The 14,394-nt window shown below is 35.5% G+C and overlaps 2 protein-coding genes across 2 annotated transcripts in view; one reads left to right on the forward strand and one right to left on the reverse strand.

Annotated features, from left to right (window-relative positions):
* Positions 1-14,394, reverse strand: part of LOC106883370 (uncharacterized) — a 232,059-nt gene that overhangs the window by 151,553 nt on the left and 66,112 nt on the right. The window lies entirely within an intron of this gene.
* On the forward strand, positions 10,736-11,140 carry LOC149137161 (uncharacterized). The gene has a single exon (XM_089338714.1). The coding sequence runs from the start codon at positions 10,736-10,738 to the stop codon at positions 11,138-11,140; it is 405 nt and encodes a 134-aa protein (XP_089194840.1).

Consider the following 14,394-nt stretch of genomic DNA (forward strand, 5'->3'; position numbering starts at 1 on the left):
GACAAATGCAGAATATTTAGTGAGAGGGGTGAAACGGTAAGGCATATCATTAGCGAATGCCCAAAATTGGCACATCGCAAATATAAACGACGCCACGAAAATGTGGCAAGAATGATCTATTGGGAGCTCTGTGGAAATCACAACCTTCAAAGTGCAAAGATGTAGTATGAGAAAATTCCATAAGAAGTCACCGAAAACGAGAACTGCAAATTACTGTGGATGCAATTATCCAGTGCGATCACCTGACCAGACATCGGAAACCAGATGTGGTGAATAAAAAAGAAAGAACATGTATGATAATCCATATAGCATGCCTCGATGAAAACAGGATCAATGTGAAAGAAGAAGGACATAAAACAACTGTGACGATTTAAAGTACGAAGTACCAAGGCTGTAGTCAATGAAGTGAGTAGACGTGACACCAATAGTAAATGGTGCAATTAGAAGTATCAGCACTCAACTACCAGCATGGCTGAAAAAAGATCGGTGCAAGTGTGAAGGTAGAACACCTACAAAAATCAGCATTGCTTGGAACTGCAAGAATTCTTCGCAGGGTCCTTGAAGCATGACCAGTAAACAAGTGTCACCTTAACCTGCTGGATGTGGACAGCTGACACTTTCCACTATACCCAGCAAAATAAGCTGTGAGCTTTCATATAATAATAATAATAATAATAATAATAATAATAATAATAATAATAATAATAATAATAATAATAATAATAATAATAATAATAATAATAATAATAATAATAATAATGATGATCCCCGTACATACTGACAAGACTATAAAAGCTAATAAACCAGATATTATAAAAGATCAGACAAAGAAGACGTGTTTATTAATTGACATGAGTATTCCCTCTGATCATAATATAGCGGCGAAAGAATTTGACAAGATCAGTAAATATAAAGACTTGCTAATAGAAATTGAAAAAATGTGGCACCTCAAGGCGACTACCATACCAGTGATTGTAGGATCTCTAGGAATGATGAAAAAAGGTACTGAAACCTATTTGAAAATGATACCAGGCTTATCATCCCTACAGGAAGTGCAAAAAATCGTGCTAACTGGAACGACTCATGTACTGAGAAGAGCATTATCGCTGTGAAAACAACATCCATTCATGAACTTTTTTTTTTTCTTAAATACATGTTTTACCTGTGAATTTGCGTGTGTGAACTGGGAATGCATACAACGAGTTTCTCTGCCCTACGTGTACGGAAAACACTCGGCGAGAAATGGAAGAAAATTTGAAGAAAGAAGAAAAATAGTAATAATAATAATAATAATAATAATAGTAATAATAATAATAATAATAATAATAATAATAATAATAATAATAATAATAATAATAATAATAATAATAGTCGGCTGGACGTGACAGCAGCTGGACGTATTCTTCGCAGCTCTGACCTGTCAGCAGCTGAAGACACAGAAACACTAACACAACCCAGCAGGACAACTGAGAGATAACTCTAAAAGTCTGGAATATCTAGTTTCATGTGAATATTTTGAAATTCCCTCAAAATACGTTAAGGAACTTACATATCTACAGCTTTCGAACACACAAACGATCAGCTTTAAAACTTACAACGCCTGAAAATACCTATCCTTTTCTTTCCCCCTGAGTATTCGAAAATGAAAACATCATCTTTATTCCAAGAACTCTATAGTTTTCTCTGTTTGGACATACAAAAAATAAATCATCTCCAGTAAATTTTATAACCTTAATATCTATAATTTTCTGTGAAAAAATGTTACCTTCCTTTTCTTTCCGGTCTTTTTTCCCCGAAAATTCTAAAATGTAAACATCCTTTTTATTGCAAAAAAAGGCACAGTCTTTTCTGAACGGACATACAAACGAACAACTCAAAAAATTTAGAAACTTTAATATCTCAACACGAAAACAACTTGAGGAAGTAAGCACGTACTGCATAACTACAAAAACAGTAAGACACAGCAAAACTTTTAAAGATAAAATGAAATTCCAAAGGAAAAAGAAACTCAGAAATTCAAAAATTCAACGAGGTGAACATCTCTTCCTCCTACTATTCCCAAAGACTGGAATATCTACAATTTCCTGTGAATATTTTAAATCTCCCTCCAAATAAAATAAAATAAGTGAAGAAACTTACATACCTAGAGCTTTCGAACACACAAGCAATCAGCTTTAAAATATCACCTTTAGTATCTACAACTACAACACTTATCCTTTCCTTTCTTCCTGAGTATTCGAAAATGTAAACATCCTTTTCGTTGCAAAAGTCCTACTGTATTCTCCCACTGGACAGACAAACAAACATCTCAAGAAAACTTTAAAACTTTGATATATTACCCAAATACGTAAACACAAATTTTATTGCAACAACACAATTGAATTCAGGAAGTCAAAGATTCAACGACGTGAATATCAGTGTGTATATATATATATATATATATATATATATATATATATATATATATATATATATATATATATATATATATATATATATATATATATATATATATGTATAATTGTTTTTTCTACCACAGTAATTACAAATATCTTGAGAAGTACGTGGAACAAATAGGGGCTACAATAAGGGTGGAACACTTGCAGAAAACAACACTACTTGAAACCGATCGAATACTCCGGAAGGTGCTCGAAAAATAAGAGGTGTTACCTTAGTTCACTGGTAGGAACAGCTGATACTGTAGTACATCTCCAGTGTTAGAAGCTGTACAAAGGCTATGAAAGCAATTATTAAAGGGCTGACAGTCTGGAAATATTTTTATAAATTCTTGTTCTAAGAAATTTCCTATAATTTCGATTTCTGAAGTTTCTTGAATTTTTAAGATCTATTTTCTCGCAAATTTAAATATTCATTGCATTCACTATGCCTAATTAACAAATTTAAATATTCATTGCATTCACTTTTACTTTTATGTATCCATTCGCTATTTGGAAAACCGACAGTTTATTCTATTAATGTATTTTTCATTTTTCATTTCATCTAGTTTCGGCTCATGAGCTGTGGCCATGCTGGGGCACCGCCATATAATTTATTATTTATTATTCTATTAATGTACACATAATTTATTATTCATTGAATAAAAAAATTTTAAATACCCGTATAATTTTTGAACGCGGGATAATTGTAAGAAGAGCCTAGAAAGTTGGGTAATTATTATTAGAAGACGAGGAGAAAAAAATTACCCACAAGTACTCGAAACATGCAACTTATTCACAGTCTCCCAAAACTCTGTACTACTAAGCCAATATATACACAAACAAGTTGCATGAGCGATTTCAACAGAGACACACGCGCACATACATAGATACATATACATACAAATGAAAGGCAATGAATATGTGTGCGTGTGTGTGTGTGTGTGTGGGTTTGCTGTTCACTGACAAAACTTCGTGCTGCATTACGTTTGCGAACTTTTGTCAGTGAACAGGTCGTAGTTTCAAAACGAAGAAACTATTATGACACTTGAAATTTTGATGTTGAAGTGAAACTGGTACTATTTAAATACAGAGCTTCCTTAACGGCACTACTTAAATACAGAGGTACTACTTGAATACAGGTGTTACGTACAAAACATTTTAAATATACGCTGCGTGGATGTGTAATGACATCCTAACTCTAACTAACTCTAAAATTAGCCCTAACCTTAACCCTAAAAACTAACCGTAAATCCAACCCTCCCCTTCATATACTTAGGTAGATATATCGCGACCTCAGTGTGCTCTTGAATGGCTTACAAACATCTACGCTGCAATTGTTTTTGTTTCAGCACACGATCTCAGATCAAGTTACTTGCTATGCAAGTACAACTCCGTAATTTTTTAAAACATCACTGTGGATAAATGCCAGCAATGACCTTCTCAGGTTCACCAATATTTTAATTTCTAAACAGAAACAATTGGGAGCAGGGAGTAGGGTTGCAAAAAATTTATAATTTCTCACATTTTCTTTTATTTTTTGAACATATAAATGTATCAACGGGGGAAAATATTGAAAAACATCAATAGACGCGAGAGTGATAAAGAAACGAAGAGGGTTGTCTTTGTATATGCTAGTAATAGCAGCCAAATCGCCCTTAAATCACTCACTTTTTCCTTCTGAAAATATTAACAATTAAAAAAAATTACCGAAGATGCTCTTCTTATGGTTTTGAAGTGCAAAAAAAAAAACAGCAAAAACAATTGGCCAAAATAGGTCCGGAGTAGGATGATGAGGGAAGGGGTGTAAAAAAAGAGTTTACAAAGCTTTTTACATACAAAGATGCCCCCCACAACCCCATCATTTCGAAGGCAGTGGTTTTAAAAAAATGAGGAAAACCCCTGGAAAAATTTTCCCCACAACCTTCTTTATAATATTAATCTATGCCGTTTGAAAGGGATTTGTATAAATTTTCATTAAAAGATACCTATCTTCCTGAAAGTTATGAGGGAAAAATAGTCAGATCGTGTGAATTTTCCGAAACTCCTCATCGGAAAAATCATTCCTCATACATCCCTATATCCTCTGAAGCGGTGTTTGTAGAAAATTTTGTTAAAAAGTATCCATTTTTGTGGATGTCACGAGGCAACAAAGTCGGGGGCGTATACACATGTAATGCCCATTTATTTATATGATTTTTTCAAATAATGTTTATTTCATTCATCGTTTGCAATGTTCTCTCTCCATCCTTTCTCTCTCTCACTCACACACGCTGCAAAGCTTACAGAAGGGCCGCTTTGAGGGGAAGGTAAAACTTGACAAACTGCTTCTCCCTCTGTCGTTGGACTACCGTGATGTTTGTTTAGCAAATAGAGATTATGGCTGTGATAAAATAATGAAAGCAATACTTACTAAGCAAGTGAGCACTATTATACAAGAAAATAATTAGGCGTAAAATATAAAAAATTATTAGAACTGGGAATCAAATTTGAAAATATTATCAAGGGGCGAGCAGAAAATCGCCCGGAATAATAATAATAATAATAATAATAATAATAATAATAATAATAATAATAATAAATAATAATAATAATAATAATAAGAAGAAGAAGAAGAATCATTTCTACTATAGGTACAAGGCCAGAAATTTCGAATTAGCGGGCCGAACGATTATACCGACCCCAGCCATACCCATGTGCTGAGATGGCTTCTTTGGGGTTTCAAGAATTCACTATTAGAAACATGGGTATTTCGTTTATCATCTTTAAATAACCCATATGCAGGGACATTTTGAGTGTGATGGGCTACTTAAACTGGAGAAAATTACAAATCTCCACTTGCACGGTCATGCGCTGTTTATCTTCGGGTTACTTTTTTACGTAGTCAAGGGTAGAAAAGTTTGTTACTGATTAGAGCCTCTTCAGCAATATGAGTCTGGAGGTTTCCCAGAAGAGGACAAGTCCTGAAGGAACTCTATACCCAACATCTTCCGGTACCAATTAAAACCAAAAGAATGGTGATGAGGAGATAATAAACAGGTTATTGAGGCTTACTACACCGCTATGTATCTTCCAACATACGTCTCAAAAACTGAACAAACACAGAATCCAGAAAGGAAAGAATACTAACACGAGACTTAACATAAACAGCAACAGGCTTGAAAATGTACGATGAAATTAAAAAAAAAAAACACGAGATTGTGAACTAATATTCAAAACGACAAAATAAAACAAAAATGTAAAACTAAATCTAAGAAACAACACAGCCATTACAGCTAGCAAATTAACAGACAAAACCTACGTCAGAGTTACAGGAGAAAAAATCTTTGCAGGAAGAAGTAAACAACACGATACAAACAACCAAAAACTGTTTGCTAGTCAAATCATTGCAGATGCATATAATAAAAGGACTAACAAGATTTTAGAGAAAGTAAGATAAGAGTAGGGACTTGAAATAACTTGAAGAACAAATAAATAACTGAATGAAACGATGTAAAAAATATGGACATGAAAGAATACAATGACTTTCCTGAGATTCATAGTAGCAAAAATAAATAAATAAATAAATAAAATATGACAAAAGAATCGGCCAGGTAAACACAACCCTTAAATCCAACACAAACGAAAACAAACTACACATCGCTTCATTGAATTAGGTATTCTGTGCTGCTGCTACAGCCTACACCAAAATGTGTGGCGTAAAACTGGACAAGGAAAGTGGAAAATCGCCATAGAGACCAACGGGGCAAGAAACAAAAATCAAGAAACAAATCGACGCTTTCCGATCTGATATAGAAGCATTGAAAAGCTTAAGCAAAAATCATAATATAAAACCATCTATGAAGATAACGATAACGAAAAAGCACGAATTGACGATGGAACACCAGTTTGCCGAAATAGTGAAGATAAAACAAAAGTGCCGCTTCGAAAAACAATGAAGGTTTTTCAAAGATAACATCATGTTCAAAAAACAATCCATAGAAATTCTATAGGCATATTTGAAAGAGCATCATAAAAACAGGAGAAGACCCCACCCAAGAGCATGAAATATTGCAGTTCTGGAGGAACATTTGGACACATAAAAATTAGCACAGCTGCGATACCCCATGGATTAGTAGACAAGAAGGAGAAACTGGGCTTATAGAAGAGCGAATATGTGTAGTATCAGACTCACATTAAAGCAATCGAGTAAACGGAAGTCACCTGGTATGGATCAGATCATAAATGGGCTCAATATGTGTATAAATTAATACAAGAAACTAACTTGATGCAATGCAATTACAAAGGAATCGCAGACGACTCCAGAATATTTGGCCAATTGTACAACTGTTTTGCTCCAGAGCTCTAGAGACAATCGACCATATAATCTCTGGATACCCCAGACTAGAATCGACAGAATACTTGCTAACGCATAACAAGACAGCTTACTACAATTATTACTCGATATACCGCGCATAGAACCTCTCTCACAAAAACAATTGGTGGGAACACAAGGTATTGTAAGTTACTCAGAATGCCGAGATTATCATCCATTGACATTTCAGTTTCAAACTGATCAGACGATACAGGCAAACCGACCTGATGTCAATGTAAAAAATGATATTGAAAAGATTTATCTTCTTAGTGGACTTGCAGATCCAGTCAACAAAATTATTTCTCTAAAAGCGTTTGAAAAAACTAAACAAAAAAGATTCAAGTCGGAAGAATACGGCATCTCAAAAGAACAAGATCATCTATTATTACTGGGACACTTGGAATGATATCAAGAGGAGCAAGCAAATATGTAGACGAAATGCTTGGCAGCTCTAAAATAAGTAAGTCACAAAAGATCATACTTATGGGTGCCTCACATATTCCACGTAAATGCTTCTCCTTGTAAATGCAAACTTTCTCACTCGGCGTCTATGTCTTTCACACACAACAGTATTTTTCATTGCACGGCATCTCTTCTCTGACGCAAAACTTTGTTGTTCTTTGACAACTCTGGTCGAGACTTGGGCGCAACACGTGTAAATTAAATCAAAACCAAAACATACTACTACTACTACTACTACTACTACTACTACTACTACTACTAATAATAATAATAATAATAATTGACCTGAAGCAGTACCAGGCATTGGCTCTTATGGCTTCCGATCTTAACTGATTGGAAGTGTTATCATGTATATGTTCTGATTTGATATAAAAGATGGGCTACAGCAAATATTCTGCTCATCACCACAGATTTGCCTGTCAGTTGTTTTACCTTAACCAGTTGAGCATGTCCCTTGGTGGCTGGCGATATGTGCATCTCTGATCACGAGCAGAAGTAGTGGGGGAGCATCATAGCCATGTGTTGAGAGGAATTCTTTGTGGTTTGAATAATTCACCTCTGGAAACATGGTTGTTTTGTTCATCATCCATAAAACAACCTTTATTCAGGAACCTTTTAAGCGGGATGGGCTACTCGACCTGAAGAAAATTCTAACTGGGCTCCACCTGCAAGATCATCATGCCGCACACATATGTTGTGATACGTATGCTTGGTGCACCCCTATCAGACGGGTAGCAATGATGGGCATATTAAGCTTCGCATATTTCTACCCCAGTGTCACTCTGGTGGTATGCGCTGCTCTCTTACTGGATAATAATAATAACCATAATTCTTTCAAATTTGAACACAAGGCCAGCAATATTATTGTGGCTTAAATCTATTACTTGGACTCTGGTACTTATTTTATTTACCTATAAATGCTGAAAGGCAATGTCGAATTTCGGCTGAATTTTAACTCAGAACATTAAGAAGGACGAAATGCGGAAGTATTTTCTTCGGTGTGTTAAAGGTTTCGCCAGCTCGCCACCATTCTTCTTCTTTTTCTTCTTCTTCTTCTTCTTCTTCTTCTTCTTCTTCTTCTTCTTCTTCTTCTTCTTCTTCTTCTTCTTCTTCTTCTTCTTCTTCTTCTTCTTCTTCTTTATTATTATTATTATTATTATTATTATTATTATTATTGATATGTGGCATCTCAAGACGGTTACAATACCAGTAATTGTAGGAGTACTTAGAATGATCAAAGAAGTAACTGAAAGTTATTTAAGAATGATCCCTGGCTTACCATACATGTAGGAAGTGCAAAAGTTTGTCTTAACTGGTACGCCGCATGTATTGAGAAAAAGCATTGACGCTGTGAATTTTTTTTCGTTTTCCCCCCCTTTATTTTCTTTGTTTACTTTTTTATTTTTCATCTTTTCCTTTTTTCTCTCTGTCTTTCTTCCCCTTTTTCTCTATCACATGACTTTGTAAATGAGCAATCTGGTGTGTTTATTTTAATGGCCTACAAACACCTTGGCATAGACGATGGCTCTAGCATTCACCTTGCAAGCATGAACGAGATCAGGAAGGAATATTACAGGAGATTTCAGGCAGTCCTGAAATCTGAGCTAAATGCATATAACATGGTGTTAGCCATAAATTCCTTAGCACTTCTAATTGTTGTTTATAGCTTCAATGTGTTGAAGTGGAATATCAGCGAAATAAAGAAAATTGCCGGGAAAATACGTGAGCTGCTCACTTGCAATAAGATGCAGAACCCAAAGGTAGACAAGAGTAGTCGCTACCTTCATAGAGCCCAATGAGGCTTGATCCGGTTTGAAATCTCTTACAAAACCACTGCAATCAGACTGGCCAAATGTCTTGAAACATCTCATGACTGGATTTTAAAACTCGTTGAAAATCACGAGAAACGTAAGAAGCTTCGATAACTTATGAAAGAGAGTAAAAATATTTCTTATTGAGTTCATGCATGATACCCAGCCTGAACAGCTTGATAGAAGCGCGGCAATAGTTGTTGCAAAGCAGGGGAAATCAATGTCAAGGAAAAAGCGCCTGAACAATTGACTGAAGCACAAGTCTCTTCATTGTAAATATATATAAGCCATCTGATTTGATGAGAAGCACACCCATCAGTGGCTACACAGATCAGGGTTAAATGCAGAGAGCGATGGTTTCATTTTAGTTGCTCAAGATCAAAGATTATTGACTCGCAACTAACAAGGCAATGTGATGAAAAAGGGAGTAGATCCAAAGTGCCGATTCTGAAATGATTAGTTTGAAGCAGTAGACGACTTAATCTATTGATGTAGTCTTAGCATCAGTGGAGAATAAATGAAGACATGACAGAGTTTGCCACTATCTATACTGATTAATATGTCGGCATCCTAAAATCTAAACTGTCGACAAATGGTATAAACATCACCCTGAGATTGAAACTGAGGGAGAAAATGTAACGATACTTTTGGACTTTTCTGTACATACAGACAGAATCATCGAAGCTAATACACCGGCAAACAATATAGTCTGTTTATTGAGCGACATGAGTATCCGTTATGATCATATCTCGGCAAAAGAATTTGAAAACATCAAAAAATATAAAGGTTTTTCACTGAAATAGAGAAAAGTGTGGCACCACAAGTCGGTTAAAGTGCCACTGATTGTAGGAGCACATGGAATGATCAAAATAGGAACTGAAATTTATTTTTGAGAATGATCCTCGGCTTACCATCTATGCAAAAAGTGCAAAAATTGTTTTAACAGGTACATCACACGTATTGAGAAGAGCATTGTCGATATGAGAACGACAACCTAAATATTTTTTTTAATCTAATCTTTTTTTCACATAACTTAGCTTTGTAAATGAACGATCTGGTGCTTATTTTAATGATCTATTAATGTCGGGAAGACTCTCAGCAAGAAATAGAAAGAAAACTGACTACTACTACTACTACTACTACTACTACTACTACTACAACTAATAATAATAATAATCCTTTGTAATATAGGTACAAATCTTGAAATTTGTGGGAGGGGGAGAGTTAATTACATCAATCCCAGTACTCAATCGGTACTTATTTTATCGACACCGAAAGACTGAACGGCAAAGTCGACAACGACAGAATTTGAACTCAGAACGTAAAGACGAGCAAAATGCCGCTATGCTCGGCGTGCTAATACCGAAGCGAATACTAAACAGCATCGACATGTGACAGCCAGCTGCTGGGAAGATAGATCAAATCTGAAACCACCACGAAGTAGAAAATAAGAATCCGCAAAAACAATGAAAGAAAACTATGACTAACGAAGTACTAAAGATGAGAAACCTAATACAGAAGAAACTAGAAAGTTTTGGAGTAATACTTGGGATAAGCCAGTCAATCATAATGAAGACGCAGTATCGTTAAAGAAAGTGAGGAAAGAAGTAGTGAGCAAGAAGCAACCAGATCTAAGATTAACTAGTGCATTAATGATTAACATGTAAGGAAAAATGCCGAATTGTAAGGGCCCAGGAACAGATTTAGTTCAAAGTTACTGGCTAAAGAAATTTAGTAGTGTACATAGGAGGCTGAAGGAACAACTTCAGGATTGCCTTAATGGAGGAATAATACCAAATTGGTTGACTAGAGTGAGGACAATACTCATTATGAAAGATAAGAGCAAGGGTAATACAGTTGGCAACAATAGATCAATCACTTGCTTACCATTAGTATGGAAGTTGTTAACAGGAATGCTTTCAGATAGCCTTTATGAGCACCTTGACAACCAGAATTTACTGCCAGAAGAACAGAAAGGTTACAAGGAGCAGGCAAGAGGAGAGCATGATCCATTATACCTAGACAAAGCAGTTCTAAATAAAGTAAAAGCTAGAAAGAGAAATCTAACAATAACATGAATAGATTACAGGAAAGGCTATGACATGATCCCACACTCATAGATAAGTGAATGTTTGAGTATATTCAGTAAACTAGACAACATAAGTGAATTAATTAGCTGTAATATGAGGAAATGAAATGTAGAACTCTACTCAGGTGACACACTGTTAGGGAAAGTTAATATGAAAAGAGGTGGTAGTAGTAGTAGTAGTAGTAGTAGTAGTAGTAGTAGTAGTAGTAGTAGTAGTAGTAGTAGTAGTAGATAAAGAGAATATAATGTGCCAGATAATTGACTTTACAGTCCCAAATGAAGAAAACATCAATATGAGAAGTATAGAAAATATAGCAAAGTACTAGGAACCAGCTATTGAATTGCAGAGACTATGGAAAATGCGGGTAAAGTGTATCAACCAAAGCAACTGAAACCGAAAGTTCTGAGAATTAGAGCAATAATAACTGTTACAATTATTGTAAAGAATCATTTCAGGAAAGCTAGCAAAGTATGAAGGACAAACAGGACAGTTTATAGAGAGCAGGATGTACAAGACGAATCAGACAAAAATTGTTCGAAAAGTTAAAGCGAAAGATTTAAGACAATGGTGTCATACCAAATAGGAAAGGGTCTGCACGGTCTGTGGGTGAAATCTGGGATCAACCAGTTGAGCATAATGTTGGAGCTAATTGGATAGAGAAAATTTAAAGAGGCAAAACAGTCAAGAAAACATAAGAATCTTCCAGACAACAATGGAGAAACATGTAAATGAAATAAAACTGGAAGTCACCAGGCCCAGATAGCTTACAAGTATATTGGATTAAAATATTTACATCACGCAATATTTACAGCATGCAGTTTGAGATTTGCAAATCAGTTCCAAGGACATCTGAATGGGAATGATGTTGCACTCTGGATGAAGCATGGATTAATAACATTAGTCTTGAAGAATGTGACAAAGGGTAATGAAGAATCAAACTGTCGACCAACAATGTTTACCTACTATGTGAAAACTGTTGACAGGAGTAATAGTTGACGAACTTTAGAAATTTTTTGATAATGAGCAGAAGGGTTATAAACGTAGGTCAAGGGGGAATAAATATTGGTTGTTAATAGACAAGATGATACTAAAGAACTGCAAAAGAAGGTTAATGGGACTAGGAAAGACGTAGATTACAAGATAGGCCCACGATATGGTACCTGATAGATAGATAGGAAAATGTATGGAAAAATGAGTAGCAGAGAATATACAAAGCTTGCTAAAGAGATGTATGGCAATCTAGAAAACGGAATAAACATCTGAACGAAAATCATGGCGTACAGAGAAGATTAAAAGAGGGATATTTCAAAGAGACAGTCTCTCATCACTCTTGTTTGTGCTGATATCAATACCTCTGTTGATGGTTTTGAGAGATGTTAAAGCAGGATAAAATTTGCGAAATGAAGTGGGAGTGGCTAACCACCTACTACACATGGACGATTTAAAGTTAAGCTTGGCACGCTGGGGAACACAGTAAGAATTTTCAGCAATAGCATAGGCAAGGTATTTGGCACCAATAAATGAGCTATTTTGATGCTGAAGAGGGGAAAGTATATCAGAGCAAAGGACTCAAATTGCTGAATAATCAGGTAATAAAAGTTTAGAAGAATATCAAGGATACAAGTATTTGGGAGTTATGGAATCAAATACCATCAGAACAAAGAAGTGAAAGAAAGGAGTACTTTAGAAGGATCAAAATGATACTGAAATTTAAGCTAAATTCTGGAAACATTGTGAAGGTAATAAAGTCAAGGGTTGTATCGAGTGTGAGATATGTGGTAGGTATTGTGAATTGAAACAAAGAGAAACTGGAAGTTATTGGTCAAAAAGCTCGGAAGGTGGATTGTGTGAACACATAAGTGAAATGTCTCAGCCAGTATGTTAACAAAAGCACTGAAGAATTGCTCGCAGCTGTTAGCAGTGCGAACACACAAGGAGAAGGATAGACAAAAGATGAGGTACTCTAAAAGAGAAATCAAAGTTATAGGGGAAAATCATTTACACCCACAGATTATGAAGATTACTGAGGCGGAAAGATGCGAATAAACTTGTAAATGGTTTGAAAAAAGAATTCTCAAAACAGGCATAATGATTAATGATGGCAGCTCAGGATCAAGCCCTCTGGACAAATAGTACAAAATGTAAGGCAGGAGTACATGTGTCGCCATTATACAGGTTGTGTGATGAACGAGAAAAAACGGTGACCCACATAGTAAGTGAATGTTCCAAACTCGCCTAGAAACAGTACATGATAAGGTTGCGAAGCAGATTCACCGGGAAATATGTAAGAAATATGGACTTCCATTAGAGCACAAGTGGTTTGAACATGCACCTGAAAATGTGATAGAAAATAAGGCTAAAGTTTTCGAGACTTTCTTATCCAAACGGATCATCTTCTTGAGCATACTAGACTAGATGTACAGGTGTCTGAGAGGAGGGAACAAACTTGTTACATAATTGATGTGGCCCATACATTTTTTACAAGAGAAAAAGAAATCAACAAGGTAGATGTATACCGGGACCCGAAAAGAAAGATAAGCAGATTGTGGGATTGCAGAAAAGTAAGCTCGTGCCAATTGTTACTTGAGCATTAGGAAGGACAGGAAAGAAGCTCAAAAAGAGGGCAAAAAAGATTGATTTACAAAAGCATACACGAAATATTCAACTGCCCTGCTTGTTGGGGATGGAGAAGATTATTCGAAAGTGCTTGAATGCCTGGAGTCACAGGTGATGACATGTTATCCAAGAGTAAGCCCACCTAAATTCCATTATGGGGGTGAGATATAAATCAATTTGAAACAATAATAATTACCAGAAGTAATTATTATTGTTATCAGGCTTATGCAGAACTGAAGATTGCATGATCGGCTTCATTAAAATTTCCCATAAAGATTTACATTATTATTTCTTTATAAACAACACAGGGGTATCGTTACAAAGATTTCGAAGAAATTACAACCACAATTTAGGTTTGACACTACAACCACCACCTGTCTGTTTCATCACAACCACCACCCAGCTATTTTACTGCCATCGATGCTGTGTATTTGTCATTACGATCACCACTGCAATGCCATTTCAAATACTCGCACTAATCAATATTCAGTTACGTCATTAACTCTTTCAATTGATCTCAGATTACCTGAACTTTGCCATTAGAAACCACTGGTATGTTTCATTATAATCATGACTTATATACATTATTACAACCACAGCTGTTTTTGTCAAAGTAACAACCGCAG

Source organism: Octopus bimaculoides, chromosome 2 (assembly GCF_046866305.1).
Source record: "Octopus bimaculoides isolate indiv1 chromosome 2, ASM4686630v1, whole genome shotgun sequence".
In the NCBI taxonomy this organism is placed as follows: domain Eukaryota; kingdom Metazoa; phylum Mollusca; class Cephalopoda; order Octopoda; family Octopodidae; genus Octopus; species Octopus bimaculoides.